General features: G+C 40.4%; 1 protein-coding gene and 1 pseudogene across 1 annotated transcript; one reads left to right on the top strand and one right to left on the bottom strand.

Moving 5' to 3' along the window:
* Window positions 1-112: 112 nt before the first annotated feature.
* Window positions 113-13,705, top strand: DSN1 (DSN1 component of MIS12 kinetochore complex). Its single transcript, XM_047069701.1, has 11 exons — window positions 113-395; window positions 1,789-1,837; window positions 2,062-2,388; window positions 4,444-4,517; window positions 5,391-5,463; window positions 7,577-7,664; window positions 9,324-9,383; window positions 9,782-9,856; window positions 11,020-11,167; window positions 12,294-12,381; window positions 12,958-13,705. The coding sequence occupies exons 2-11, from the start codon at window positions 1,804-1,806 to the stop codon at window positions 13,038-13,040; spliced, it is 1,050 nt and encodes a 349-aa protein (XP_046925657.1). The 5' UTR covers window positions 113-395; window positions 1,789-1,803; the 3' UTR covers window positions 13,041-13,705.
* On the bottom strand, window positions 6,636-6,786 carry LOC124504272 (40S ribosomal protein S27-like; annotated as a pseudogene).
* Window positions 13,706-15,923: the final 2,218 nt, after the last annotated feature.

The raw sequence follows: 15,923 nt of genomic DNA on the forward strand, positions 1-15,923 counted from the left end.
TACGCATGCGCTTCCAAGGAGGCCGGCGTTCTGCGCACGCGTGCACGGACGCGAGAGGCTGCCAACTACGCATGCGCCCTTGATTGGCGGGACTTTTCGGAAGTGGAGGCGCGGGTGGTGGCGCGGCTCGCGGACTGTTCCGTAGACGGCCGCAGTGGCGCAGAGGCTCGAAGGGCGACCTGTGGCGGCGGAGAGTGATTTGCGGGCTTGTATCTCAGGGGCGGAGGCTGCGGGCTAGACTGGCGTCTTCCCGAGGCCAGGAAATCGCAGACCTTTCCACCAGACCCGCCGGCTCACACCCTCACCAGCTTCCTTGGCGTCGGACGTCTCCGCCCAGCCCAGACCGGTCGCCGCCCCCAGACTTTGGGGACCTGGGGCACTGCGGCCTCCTCCTGGTAAGAGGATTCCGAAGGGTCGGCCGCGCCTCTCGCTCGGGGCCTATTTTCAGAGCCTGGGGTCTAGACTGCAGAAAGGTGTTTGAGGGCTCAGGGTGGGTCACAGGCCTGGGTTCGAATTCCACCCCCGCCCATCCCCCCATGGCTGTCTCCAGTGGGCCAGGCTTTTGCCCTTCTAAACCCCACCTCCCTTATCTGCAGGGAGGAATTAATGACAGTATTTACCGAGCTGTGGAAAGAGTTAATCGGTATAATGAGCTAATGATGCAAATAAAACGCTTTTGAACATACGCAGATCGTGGCATATAATTAGCGCTTAACAAGCAGCTTAACAAATGACATTTGTTGCTGTCATTATCCAGGCTTGAATCTGTGATACAGCCCTAACTGTGGGGATGTAGATCCTTGACTTACTCACACGTTCTGTTACCTTTCCCAGCTGTTCCTCTCTCTATATTTCTCTTTATTTAGAGTCTCTCCCTCCCCCCATACAGATTTCTGCTGGAAGGGAGGGGTAATCGCGGAAGATGCAGAGATAGATGCCTCAGCCATGTCCTTCCTTGCCTTCCAGTTAGTTGTCTGTGACAGCCACTGGGAATACAGATATATCCTGGCTGGGGAGGAAAACTAGGGGGTGGAGCAACCAACTTTGCCAAAGAGAAGTGGTTGGAAAGTTTCACATTTGAGCTAGATTAGAAAGGTTGAATAAGTTTTACAGGCAGTGTGTGTAAAGATTCAAAAGTGGTGCAGGGGCTGGGAGTGGCAGGAGGGAGCAGGATGCGTAAGTTAGGGCTAGTTTATGAAAGGTATGGAAGATGCTGGAAGACTCTGCTGCTGTCCAAAGAATGGATTGGAGAGGAGCAGTGCTAGATGTTTGAGGACTAGTGGAGAGGCTGTAAGATTATTCTGGGGAGGGAAAGGGAGATGGTGGAAGTTCTGAGAGTGGAACTGGCAGTGGAGAAAAGCTTTCCAGAGACTGTTGGAGGTAGGACGGACAGGACTTTGCATCTGGAGATTAAATATAAGAAGTAAAGGGTGATGTGATTTTTCTAGTTTGGAAGACCATGCAGATCATAATGCTATCTAGAATATTAGGGACTATTTAAAAAATAATTGGTAATAAAGGAGGGTATGTGTTAAGGGAGACATAAGTATTTTTAACGATGAATTCTGTAGAAAGTCAGTACAAGAGGTGATGAACCCGCTGGTAGTCTCTGGAGGAGGTGGAGGAGGTGAAACTGGGCCTTGTCATGTAGGTAGAATTTCATGGAGCAGAGATGAGCAAGCAGTTCAGAAAGGCTGAACAATACAAGGTCTCTTCTGGGGTACTAAAGCCTCATTGAGACTGGGGCTGAAATGTGGAGAACAGATCGCTTTGTTTTCCTATTTTCAGGGTGCTTCATCCAGAATGACCTCAGTATTTAGATCAGAGACCATGGAAGGTGAGTATTGTAGTAAAATTGCTCTTGCTTTGGGTTCAGGTTTCTAAGCTATAGATAAACATTTCTTTGGCTCCCTGGTGCATCTAGAATCATATTTACATGTTTGCAGAGATGCTTCCTCACTGTTTCTGTGATCTGGGGCATACATTTTCTTTGTCCACCTTTTTGCTCAGATGCATAGTTGTGGTGGGTTTGATTTTGTATTTTGACTTTTTCATAACAAGTGCTAGAAGAAGAACCGGTGACATCTAAGACTCATGATCATCAACTGGAATCGGATACCATCCCTGTGGAAGTGTGTAATAAATCACCTGCCTCCCTGGAGATAACTCAAGGCGTTTCAAAGGAAAGAATTTACCTTGGCTCTAGCCCTAAAGTGGGAGGAAGTTGTGATCTCAGCCACCAGGAAGGACTTCAGTCCAGGTCCCTTCATTTGTCCCCCCAAGAACAATCTCCCGATCATCAAGATAAGAGTCAATCTTGGAGGCGAGCAAGTATGAAGGAAATGAACCGGCGGAAGTCACTGCCTCCCTTTCATCAGGGCATCACAGGTGGGATGCTATGTACCTAAGGCAGTGGAGTTCCAGCTCAGATAAGAGGCAGTGAGTTATGGCAGAAAGAATGTAGTGGGATTACCTGACTTTGCTACTTACTAGTTACGTGACTGAGCAAATCATGTCACCTCTCTCAACCGGTTTCCTCTTCTATATGGGGGATATTCTAAGATCATAAGCACTAATGTCAAACACCCAGTAAGTGTTCAGTATGACTGCTATTTATATTAGTAGCTGTCCATTGTAATCTCTACCATGAACAGAAATTCTAATTTACAGTTGTTCAACACTCACCTCTGCTAGGAGGAGAGGCATTAAAGATTTCTTTGTATGGCTTTCTGTCTCATTTCCTAAAGTGAAACAGAAGGTGAGTGGGTTGCTACCAGATTTTAAGCTTTATAACTGAAAATCTTTCAGAGGGAAGATGCATGTAAAATATCTCGGTGAAAACTAAGTTTTTAGATATGCCACATTTAAATGTGATTTGTGTGAGTTTACAATAATAATTGTATCTCAGTAAGCATTGAAATATAATATTTAATGTGGAAAGTCCAGCACATTTCGAAGAACTTACTAGTTGTGTAACCTTGAGTAGATTACTTAATCTCCTTTGCTTTATGGTCCCAATCAGCAAATGGGATGAAATAATATCTATTTCACACGGTTGTGTGAGAATTAAGTGAATTGATACATATGACACAGTACTTGGCCATATAGTAAGTAAATAGCTCAAATGTTAAGCTGTTGTGATTATTTTAAAGATATTAGTTCACTTCCAGATGACCTGATGTCTAGAAGGAAATATGGGTAAAAATAGCCATTTAGCTTATCAGAAAATTGCCGCCACACTTGTGTTCATGCACTTGACCCCACAGGTGTGCCAAGACAACAGCAGCAGTTCCTTAACTAAGGTCACCCCTACCTCCGTCTCTGTTCCAGAGCATGTGGACCTAAAATTCTGTATAACGGAAAATCCACGATGTAAAAGATTGGTTATTCCTGCCCACTTGCCAGGTTTCTCTGGTTATAGGCAGAAGGTATCCTGTTTTTTCCACTTACAGCAACGAGAAATAATCAGGAGACAAGAAATAAAAACACTTGAAGCCAGCTGTAGCTGGAGGACAAAAGTACACGTATCTCAAATACTCAGAGCACACTTTCTTTGCTGTATAATAATTGATGTTTTGGGACATAATTTAAAAAAAAAAGTGTCTATATCTTGTAGTTGTTTGAGGATTTAGTGGTGTAATTAATGTAAAATGCCGATCTAATTCAGGCTGACTCACCATGTGACCTTGGGCAAGTTACCCATCACCCGGCCTTTGTCCCTCAGTGTCTTTTATAAAATGGAATTGATAAGATACTTGCCTTCAGTTTTAATGAAGTGTGCATAGCATTTAATGAAGTGCCTTTTATATAATAAGTGTTCAACAAATTATTAATGTTATTATTAGGTCAATATAGAGAGGCAGCATGGCTATTAGTGGGAAACTACACTTTTTTGGTGACAGACTTGGGACTGAATTCTGGCTTCACCAATCTCTGGCCTCAAACAAGTAATCTGCCCTCCGAGCTTCAGTGTTCCCTTCTGTAAAATGGAGCTCATAATTTACAAGACCGTATTTAAAGCACATTGCAGGGGTGCCTGGCTGGCTCAGTTGTAGAAAATGCGACTCTTGATCTCAGGATCTCCACGTCCTGAACTCAGGCCCCACATTAGGCATGGGGCCTACTTAAAAAAAAAAAAGGCACACTGTATCTGTCATAAAAATGCTCAGATGTTCTCATTTACTTTCTTTAAGTGATGACTATAAAACATCAAAAAAATTAAGTTATTTTTTAAGTTATTTTTCATCTATGTTGTTTAACAGACAAGATTTTAATGTAATCTGTAAAAAGTTCTTAATAACTTTTTGAAGTTAAAGTTAGAATGCCTGGAGTTGAGCTGCATCAAAAAGGAGGAAAGTGGTTTTTTGGGTTTTTTGGTTTTTTGTTTTTAACTTTGCTAACTGTGTTAGTATCCAGGTCCTTAAAGTGTGATTTTTATGTTAGAGCTCAGCAGATCTATCAGTGCCAACTTAGCAGAAAGCAAACGGCTTGGCGCTCTCCTGCTTTCCAGTTTCCAGGTGAGATTCTTAGGACTGGAAAATACTTTCTTTTTTTTTTCAACTGTTGCTGTGATGGCCCCAAAGAGAGATCAATACTGTGTGTGTGATGCCATCAATTAAGATTAAAAGGTGTTTCGGGGCACCTGGGTGTCTCAGTTGGTTAAGTGTCAGACTTTGACTCAGGTCATGGTCTCGCAGTTCGGTTTGTGGCTTCAAGCCTCACATCGGGCTCTGTGCTGACAGCTCAGAGACTGGAGCCTGCTTCCGATTCCGTGTCTCCCCCACTCTCTGTCCTTCCCCTTGACTGTTGTGCACGCACACGCTCTTTCTCTCTCTCAAAATAAGGATTAAAAGACGTTTCTCTCTAGTTGTATTAATTTAAAAGCCAGATTTAATCAAAGCAGCAGCTGATTTCTCTCTGGACTAGGCTCTCTACCAGTCCCACTGGTGCTGCTGCTGCTAACTGAGCAGCTAATAGTCAGATTTCTTCAATCTAGTATATTTTGTCCATTGACAGCAAATGATGGGAATTTAAAGTGCGTGAAGGTCAGTAAGTTAAAGCAGACATTTGAGGTCTGACTACATAGTGAGTGGGAATTATATGGCTAACTGGTAATTACATCAGTTTAGATAAGAGCATCATTTGTGTTAATTAAATGGCCATGTTTCTCTGAACTGAAAATCATAATGTATAGTCTGAACAACAGAGATTTTTCCTGATCTACTTATTTGTATGAAAAATGTTAGGTATAAAAACTAAATCATGTTTACTTTCACATTGATTAAACATGAAATTACATGAACTCAGGACTGGTCTGAAAAATCTTTGTTGTTGTACTGAAAATGCTTTTTTTTTTTTTTTTTTTTTTGAAAATGCTTTTCTTTATTTAGTTCTCAGTTCAGAAACTTGAACCTTTCCTAAAGGACACTGAGGGCTTCAGTCTTGAAAGTTTTAGAGCCAAAGGTAAGTTACTAAGAATAAATGAGCAAGCTTTGGCCTTGGGCTTTACCTCCTGTTAAGGTCAGTCGAAGCCCCACTTTCAGGATCCCCATTTATAGGAGCTGCTGGCTCACAAAACCAGCCCTCCCTTTATATTTTAGAATTGTGTTTAAAAAATAAGAGTATATGCTTATGACATTCAGAAGGTATAAAAGTGAAAAATAAGCTTGCCTCTCACCCAAACCAGGCCACCTCCTCTGTACAGAGGCCACTATAACCACCAGCTTCTTATGTATCATCGCAGAGATCTTGCTGGATTTCCAACATTTTTACATTAATATCAAGTGAATAATGCTCTCTGTACTCTTTTTTACCTTGTCTTTTTTTTTTTTAACCTAACAGTTTGTCTTGCACATCATTCGGTATTGCACACATAGAACTGTTTTGACAGTTTAGTAGCCATACAATATTTCATTTTATAAACGTACCATATATGATTTAGCCAGTTCTTTACTGATGGGCTTTTAGGGTTTCCAGTCTTTTTCTATTACAATGAATGGGTTAATGAACATCTTCTTACACAAGCCTTCAGGTACATATGCAAGTAAAAATAAGATAAATTTCTAGAATTGGAATTACATAGGTCAAATGAAATGTTAGGAATACCAGACTGCCTTCTAGAAATGTTTTACCAATTCTCCTACCAGTAATATATGCAAGTACCTATTTTTTCATACTCACAATAGTTTTGTTTGTTTTTTAATTTTTTTTATGTTCATTTTTGAGAGACAGAGCATGAGCAGGGGAGGGGCAGTGAGAGAGGGAGACACAGAATCTAAAGCAGGCTCCAGGCTCTGAGCACAGAGCCTGATGCAGGGCTTGAACCCACAAACTGCGAGATCATGACCTGGGCTGAAGTCGGACACTCAGCTGACTGAGCCACCCAGGCGCCCCATATACTCACAATAGTTTTATTAAACAATTCAGATTTTTTACTATTTGGTAGGTGATACAAAGTATTGTCTAGTCTTAATCTGTGGTCCTTTCTCTTTCAAAGAAGATAAGCATTTTTTCATTTTTTTTAGAGCCATTTATACTTCATTTTCGGTGTATTGTTTGTATCCTTTGTTTTGTTTTTTTTAATCCAAAATGTATTGATTGGGATCATTTCCCACTCATCTTGATTCAGGTTGCTTTTAGTGCTGCTTCTGTGTGAAGGAGCATCCTTCTGTAAGCCTCGCTTCCTCCTGTAGGCTGGCAAAGGACAGTGCAGCACACAAAAACTCATGTTTGTGCATGGCTAAAGATGGTGGTGATTTTGTAGCATCATGGGCACTTCACGTCCATGAAGTAGGAGTTGGGGTTCTGCACCAGGTGCTTCTTGTGCTTCCTCTTCTGGGAGGCCCTTCATGACAGGATGTTCTCGTGGGAAGGTCATCACTGCCAGAAAGGCTCCTTTGTTCATTTTTGAAAATAGGGATGTTGGCTTTTTTATAGTGATTTGTAGGAACTGTATACATTAAGGAAATTAGCTGTTCATGTGTGATATACGTTACAAATATTCTCTCTCAGGAATCCATTTTTAACTTTCTAGGAAGTAGCTATTTATAGTATAACTACACAATTATCCAGGGTCAGAAAAATTCAGTGTTACCTACTTAAAAGACCTAGAAATATATGAGCTTCCAAGACTTCCAAAGCTAAGCAGAGACAAGTCTTTCCCTTATGCCCGTAATTCTTTATTCTCCTTTAACATTTTTCATTAAGCTCTTGCCTGTTGCCTGACTTCTGTAATATGTTCTTCTTTTCAGTGCAGGCTTTTGAAATCTTGGATAGAATGTAATGTCAGTGCATGTATACCTTTTAAATGCTTTTTCACCAGTCAAGTATTAAAAGAAAAACTATCATACATGTCATAAAGAGGAATTGTCTTCCATTTTATCTATACTGGCCCAAAGAAAAAAGATAAAATCTTTCTGCACATTTATACTACTACTTTGAATGGGTGAGAAGGCCAGAATGTAATAGGGGATCCTAGAGCTAAGACCACCTTAAGTATGTTATGTCATTGTCAGCAGCTTGCTGTGAAAATTCATATTCTTTTTATTTTACAACATGTACTTTATTTCTCTTCTAGCATCTTCCCTTTCTGAGGAATTGAAACATTTTGCAGAGAGCCTGGAAAGTAATGGAACTTTACAGAAATGTTTTGAAGATTCAAAAGGGTGTGTGCAGTTCCCCTTCTGTCCTAAATGATAATTAAATGAAGACTTTCCATTATAATTAGTTTGTTCATTCACTCAAACATTTATCCAGCATCTTATACACACCAGGCTCTTCTAGATGCTGGAGATAAAGTGATACGTAAGTCAAGCAAGTTCTCTCTTCTTACGGATTTTAATAGAGACAATCAGATGAATACATAGAAAATAAAGATTTCAGGTAGTGATAATCTAAGAAGTCAGTAACTATGATAGTGGTTTGAGGGGGTGGGCAACTTTAGCTAGTGTTTAGAGAAGACCTGTAATGAATTGACCTTTGGACTGAGATCTATAAGACCTGGGTAGTGAGAAGGAACCAGCCATGGAACGATGAGGGGGAAAACATTGTTCAGATCTTTGCTAGCTATGCAAGTTGGTGGTAAACTATGTTCTTTAGCTGTTGGCAAGCAAGACTATCAGGAGAATTTTTAAAATTCCAGCCCCAAACTGGTAGTTCCTCTGTAGGGGCAAGGTCCAACTCTCTACCTCCTGTCCTGCAGCAAATCCTGTCACTTGGGCCTACATCAGAAACTTTTTAATTTTGACTTCACAAAGATCTACTTTCTCACACACAGACCCTTAGAATTAACATTACTATTCAGGAAATGAAAAATCTGTTGGCTTGACATAGTATCCCTAAAAATGCGGTGTATTTAAGCCACTGGCTGCTGCATCCAGGCCAGAAGTGATAGAAGCTGTGTGTCACAGACTTTGGTAGAGAAACATGAAAGGTGGCACAACTAATTTGTCTTGCCAGGTAGAGTACCAAGTACATCTGGAGGATTTTGGCATTTTCAGTGCCTGCTTTCCATCAGGATTAATCATCCAACTGAGCTAAGCCATTGGTATGAGTAAAATACAATCTCTGTCCACCGACAGCTTAATTTTAAGTGTGAAGACAAGAAGGTCATATACAAAAGTATTATTGGGCCTTAAAAGATGACGTAAAAAGAATAGACTGAAAAATAATATGCAAAGGGGCACCTGGGTGGATCAGTCTGTTAAGTGTGCTACTTCGGCTCAGGTCATGACCTCACGGTTTGTGGGTTTGAGCCCTGTGTCAGGCTCTGTGCTGACAGCTTGAAGCCTCAAACCTGCTTCAGATTCTGTATCTCCTTTGTCTCTCTGTCTGTCTCTCAGAAATAAACATTTAAAAAAATTTAAAAGCGATGTGAACAAAAGTTTGGAGATGGAAAACTCCAGATATTTGAGGGTGAGGCCGAGTGAGATTATATGGGCAGAATAGGTGAAAGGCAATAGTTGGAATCAAAGCTAACAAGCTAATCGGAGCCAGAACATAGCCTTAAGTGCCAGGTTAAGGAATTTTGACTTTTATTAGGAATGCAGTAGAGGGTCACAGTTTTAGACAAGGAAAAAAAAAAGGAATATTTTAGTGAAGGTTAATCTGGCTATGGGTCAATTGGAATTGATGAGAGAAACAGAAAATAAAGCGACCACTGAGGAAACTTATCTACTACAAAAGTGAGAGCCCAAGAATAAATACTTGTTGAAAGATAAATTCTGAACATCTTTTATTGCCATTAAAATTATGTAAGACATCCTATTAAAAGCAAGTGCTCTTGAAAGATTTATGTTGATCTTATAATCCTATCTGTATTCCAGAAAAGCATCAGATTTGTCTCTGGAAACATCAGTGGCTGAGATGAAGGAATACATAACAAAGTAAGTGAAAATGATCCTTTATTGGACTATCTAAATTCATCTAGGGAAAATAACTAGTTCTGGGAGAAATGAATAGTAAATACCCCATTTAGAGTGTCAATACTGGTGTGTAAACACTAGAATTTAGAAAGCTGCATATTGGGATCTTGTGGGCTGTACTCTTGGCCAGTTTCATAGAATGGAGTCTAGGAAATAAAAGTGTTAATTTGACTTTAAGAACTCAGGTTTGATTTGATTAAATAATATCCTCTGAATCACTCAGGCTTTCTAATCCTTTAATGACCTTTTTTTTTTCACATTTTAGAGCCAGAGCAGACACCTAATGTACTTACTGTGGCCTTGAATGATTCAGAATGTAATCAAAAATTAACTGAATGTTTTTTTTCCTGATCCTGTAGATTTTCTTTAGAACGTCAGTCTTGGGATCAGCTCTTGCAACAATACCAGAAGGAGGCCGAAGACATCATTTCCAGGTTAGATCTGTGACTGGAAATAGGAAGCCATCTTTTTACCTTGTGGAATTTGAATTGATTTCAGTTCTGTTAGCACAGATTGAATGATGAATCCTTTCTCACAAGCCAGTCAATTCATCAAAGCTCTATAAAATGTGTTATTAGCACTCTAGGATTATAAATGGAGAATTGAGGGATGGGGAGGAAGAGTGAATATCCCTATTTTCGGTCAAAGAACAGAACTGCTTCTGTGCCCGTGGCTGCTATTACACATCCTGGGGGGAGACAGGCACATCTCTGCCTTCTACCAGGGCACCTGGGGTTGGGCCAAAAACAGGGGACTTCAGTTTGCACATGGCCTTTGAGCTGCAGGTATGGGAGAGAATGCTCTCCAGGTCCTTCATGGAGATGCAAGGACATGGAAGGGGTGATGAAAGAGGGTGTACAGAAGAGAGAGGAACTTTGTCTGGGTATTAAAGGCATAAGAAAGTGGGAAAGTGCTAGACTTGATTTAGTTGGTCATTTAAGCCAGTGATTTTAAGCTTTTTTTCCCAAAAGAAACTCAGCTGGGCCCAAATATAAAATGTAACTGTGGAAGTGTCTTCTTAGTAGAGAGGTGCTTTGAGAAACATGGTTTGAAAAACTTCTCCAGTCTAGGCATTGATTGTTACCATTTACTTTATTCACCCCTTACATGTGCTGTTTATGAAGATAGGTAATATATAAGATGGCAGTTTCAGAATAAAAACTTTTGTTGTGGCCTAGCTTGTTAGTTAAGAGGAATGCTTCTGGAAGCCGACTGTCTCTGTTCAAATATTTGTTTCTTCATTCTGTGATTGTGGGCAAGCGACTTAATCTCTAAACCTGAAGTTCCTCACTTGAAAATGGGGGTGGTAGTAGTGTCTACCTCATTAGGTTATTGTAAGCGTTAATTGAGGTGAAATGGCAGGGTCTAGCAGTCAGGAAATTGTGGGAGTGATCAATTTTCATGCACTCTCCATCATATTCAGTTATTGTAGATAACTGAAGTGACCCAGCATTTTTTTGGAAAAAGATTAGAGACCTTGATTTCCAGAAAGAAATCCCCAGGTCATCGTTTTTTCCCCAAGTCGTTTTACATTATCTTCCCCCAGAAAATGATTATAAAATTCCTTGAAAGCTCTTTTGTTCTGTTTTATTTTCAGAGAATCAGTTGAAACCAAAGTTACCGAAGTTGAAGTGGAACCTGCAACATATCTTGGGTCTTCCCAGAGTGAAGTCCTTCACACAAAGCCTGACTACCAGAAGATATTGCAGAACCAGAACAAAATCTTTGATTATATGGAGTTGATGGTTAGTTGGCTCATGTTTATTTGGTTATTTGGTTTACCTATCTTGTCATCCTTGGAAATTACGAGACCTGGAGAATATGTGTAATAAGTATATTCAGCTCTACCTTGGGGAAACATGGAGAGACAATCAATCAATCAATATTTATTTATCTATTTATTTATTTATTTATTTACTTACTTATTTATTTATTTATTTATTTATTTATTTATGGTGTTAAGAGCCAATAAAGCAGAGTAGGGGAGAATATACAGGAAGGGCAGCAGGTTGCTGTATAGAGCAGTTGTTGATTATTCCCCTAAGGTACCATTTTTTAAAAAATGTTTATTTTGAGGAGAGAGAGCACGTTCACAAGTTGGGGAAGGGGCGGAGAGAGAAGACCCCAGGCAAGCTCCATGCTGTCCGTGCAGAGCCTGACACGTGGCTTGATCCTATGAACTATAAGATCATGATCTGAGCCGAAATCAAGAGCCAGACACTCAATCGACTGAGCCACTTAGGTGCCCCTGGTCCTTCTAAGGTGCCATTTTAACAGAGACTTGAAAGAAAGGAGGAAGTGAGCCATGAGGACATTTGGGAGAATAGTATTGTATCACTCCAAGTATCAACAGGAAGCAGATGACACTTGATAAAGGGTAATTGAAAAAGTGATGTATAAAGTGTGGGTATTGAGGAAACCAGAAGGGTTAGTTGAAGTAACCTGGGGCTCAGAGGCAGCTGAGCTCTTACTATCCCTAGGACTGAAGGGCGGAGGGAGGGAAGAGAGAGCCATGACCTGCAGCTAAGAGACAAAACTAACTCAAGATGACCCTTCCAGGAGCCTGGGTAAAAATATCCTGACTTCATTCGTCTCCCTTACACATGGGCTTCCTCTTGGCTAAACTGACCCAGATGTCAGAGGACATGGGATCCTGTTTGAGATTATCCACAGTAGTGGCCCCAGGGCATAGGGCAGCATGGAGAAGGGCAGAGTGTGGATCAGGAGGAGCAAACAAAATGTCTGGCAGAAACATTCCAGGTTGAAAAAGAGCAAAGGCAAAGGTCCTTAGTGGGAGCTTGCCTGGCGATTTTTGAGGAACATCACAGAAGCCACAGACCCTTACAGCTCACATCTGTCTTTCCTGTGCAGATGGATGAACTACAGGGATCAGTGAAGCAGCTGCAGACTTTTATGGATGAAAGTACCCAGTGTCTCCAGAAGGTGTCAGTACAGCTTGGTGAGTGTGTGTCTTGAGGGGACTAGAGATTGCACTATTTTCTGTATGATAGCCCTTCACATACAAACTGCCCTTCAAAGCATGTGGTCTCAGAGTAAGGCCTATATCAGATGATTTCTTTTTCTCCCCTCAAAATAATTATTGTGCTGTGGGTACTCAAAGTTGATGGGAACTTTCTCGATGTAAATTCCACAGGAGCACAGTAGACTGAAAACTAAGTCCCCACAAACCCTCATGTTGTTTTAGTAAATACAATATTTTTAATATCTATTTGCCCTTTTTCCTCTTCATTCTTCCAAGAATCCACTAAATGACACTGACATTACTTCCCTGTTGCTTTTCCTGGCCTCCTCCAGCCCAAAATTGTTTGCTATATATACTTTACTTTTCTTACTATGTTGTATTATGGTTGTAGTTGCAGCTGGCTTTCCTACCAGACTGCTCTCTCCTTGAGGACAGAGATTCTCTCATTTGTCATTGTAATGCCCTTCAGTGGCTGGCATAGTGTCCATACACCAAGTTTTCAGTAATGTTATTTGAATTCAGTTGAAATTTACTTTTGTCTTTCCTCTGCAGGGAAGAGAAGCACACAGCAGTTAGATCCGTCACCAGCTCGAAAACTGCTCAAGCTTCAACTGCGGAACCCACCATTGCTCTAGATCTTGTCAGTGACTTCATGCAGCTTTCCTTCCATAAGGTGCTCCAGAGGAGAGAAATGGAAGAATGCCCCAGCACATGGTGATTGCATGGTGGTCTGAGCTGGTGATAGCTGCCCTGTTGCCTTTGAGGATAACTGGCTGAATGTAGAGTACTTCAGTTTTTTTCTAAAAGTGACAGAACTTATGCATCTGAAACAGTAGCATAGATACTTTTTCCAAGAATGTGCAAAATGCTTGCAACTTCTATTGTGAAGTGACCTTGAGAACTAGTAGTCCATTCTTTTAAATATCCTTCATGGTCAGTAATCTTCATTTTGTGAAGGTGTGTTTTAGGTTTTGAAACAATCCAGAGTCATTCAGGACCAAATCCAGGGACACATTTTAGGGGTCAAGTTGGATTCTGGTAGGAAAGGAATGGGACTGATTTTCTGGTATGGCCCTGAAGGTGATTTCAGGTAGTGAAGTTTTGAACATTGTTTGCATCACATGGCTACGTGTATCACTTCACACGATGTCCAAATTGAAGGAAACACCACTTATTCTCTGTCCTGTTATCTACAGTGTGCTTTAGCTTTTAATATTGAATTGATATCCTAAATCCTGGATTCATAGCACAAAGAGGCTAAGTACTATTTTTCATTGTTCTCTATTTTTAATAATTTGCATTATAAAATTGCACATTATTAAAAGCTTTCTTTTGTCTTTGTGTATATTTTGGGTGTATAAAAACCTTTCTTAAGGGGACCCTGGGTGGCTCAGTCAGTTAAGTGTTTGACTTCAGCTCAGGTTGTCATCTCGTGGTTCGTGAGTTCAGGCCTTGTGTTGGGCTCTGTGCTGACAGCTCAGAGCCTGGAGCCTGCTTTGGATTCTGTGTCTCCCTCTCTCTCTGCCCCTCCCCACTCATGCTCTCTTGCAAAAATTAATAAACATTTTTTAAAAATGGCACAAAAACAGACACTCAGAGCAATGGAACAGAATAGAGAACCCAGAAATGGTCCCAGAAACATATGGCCAACTAATCTTTGACAAAGCAGGAAAGACTACCCAATGGAATAAAGACAGTCTCTTCAGTAAATGGTACTGGGAAAACTGGACAGTGACATGCAGAAAAATGAACCTAGACCTCTTTCTTACAGCATACACAAAAGTAAAAAAATGGATGAAGGACCTAAATGTTAAGACAGCCATCGAAATCCTAGAGGAGAAAGCAGGCAAAAACCTCTTTGACGTTGGCTGCAGCAACTTCGTACTCAACACATCTCTGGAGTCAAGGGAAACCAAAGCAAAAATGAATTATTGGCACCTCATCAAAATAAGAAGCTTCTGCACTGTGAAGGAAACAATGAGCAAAACTAAAAGGCAACTGATGGAGTGGGAGAAGATATTTGCAAATGACATATCAGATAAAGGGTTAGTATCCAAAATCTATAAAGTACGTAACAAACTCAGCACCCAAAAAACAATCTAGTAAAGAAATGGGCAAAAGACACGAATAGACACTTCTCAAGACATCCAGATGGCCAACAAACACATGAAAAAATGCTCAACATCATCATCAGGGAAACATAAATCAAAACCACAATGAGATACCACCTCACACCTGTCAGAATGGCTAACATTAATAACTCAGGCATCGACAGATGTTGGCGAGGATGTGGAGAAAGGATCTTTTTTGCACTGCTGGTGGGAATGCAAACTGGTGCAGCCACTCTGGAAAACAGTATGGAGATTCCTCAACAAATTAAAAATAGAACTACCCTATGACCCAGCAATTTCACACTAGGTATTTATCCAAGGGATACAGATACGCTGTTTTGAAGGGGCACATGCACCCCAATGTTTATAGCAGCACTGTCAACAATAGCCAAAGTATGGAAAGAGCTCAAATGTCCATCAATGAATGAATGGATAAAGAAGATGTGTGTATATATATATACACACACACATCATGAAGTATTACTCAGCAATCAAAAAGAATGAAATCTTGCCATTTGCAACTACATAGATGGAACTAGAGATGTGCTAAGCAAAATTAGAGAAAGACAAATAAATGACTTCACTCATATGAGGACTTGAAGATACAAACCATGAACATAAGGGAAGGGAAGCAAAAATAATACAAAAAAGGAAGGGGGACAAAACATAAGAGACTCTTAATCATAGAGAACAAAAAGGTTGCTGGAGGGGACGTGGGCTAAATGGGTAAGGGGCTTAAGGAATCTACTCCTAAAATCATTGTTGCACCATGTGGTAACTTGGATGTAAATTATAAAAAATAAATACAGAAAGTAAAAAAAAAACCTTTTACGTCAGCAAGGGCTTAGCAGAAAATAGGATTCTTTGCCAAGATGCTGAAGTGAACAGTAGTGTGGAGATATGCCTCCACATTAATTACCAGTAAAACACCAACTAATTTATTGTTAATGTTTCTTATTCTCTGATCCTTCTAATAGGATAAAGCCTATTTCATTTAAATACCCAGTCGTTATTCTTAAGTCTTAAACCTTGGCCTAAGTACCAATTAGTGAAAGGATATCTCTTTCCTTTGACCTACATTCTCTTTTCTGTCATGTATTTACAGAGCCCCTGTTATATGCCAGACACAGTTCTGGGAACTGGGGATAGAGCAAAAAACAAAAACATGTGAGTTGCTCATAGCATCTGGAACTTAGTAGGCATGTGACCTATGTGTTCGAAGCCTAACTGCCACTTACTGTGATTGAGAAAAAGTGATTAAATCTCTTATCTGTAAGATTGGGAGAATGATAGAACCTATATCACAGGGATGCTGTAAGTAAGATGAAATACTATAAATTTAGAATACTGGTATCAATATGCTGGAGGGGTGAAAGCTTGAAAAACTGGGTAAGAGAGCAGTAATGA

This window comes from Lynx rufus, unplaced genomic scaffold, assembly GCF_022079265.1.
Source record: "Lynx rufus isolate CCGP_SWC_20201006 ecotype Redwood Valley unplaced genomic scaffold, mLynRuf1.p SCAF_8, whole genome shotgun sequence".
Lineage (NCBI taxonomy): Eukaryota > Metazoa > Chordata > Mammalia > Carnivora > Felidae > Lynx > Lynx rufus.

What these genes read in the sequence shown, in the direction of transcription:
- DSN1 (XM_047069701.1), top strand. Translation starts at nt 1,804, where the DNA reads ATGACCTCAGTATTTAGATCAGAGACCATGGAAG. An exon ending in TGAAAGTTTTAGAGCCAAAG is followed by an intron (nt 5,464 to 7,576) that starts GTAAGTTACTAA and finishes TTTCTCTTCTAG; the next exon opens with CATCTTCCCTTTCTGAGGAA. An exon ending in GAAGGTGTCAGTACAGCTTG is followed by an intron (nt 12,382 to 12,957) that starts GTGAGTGTGTGT and finishes TTTCCTCTGCAG; the next exon opens with GGAAGAGAAGCACACAGCAG.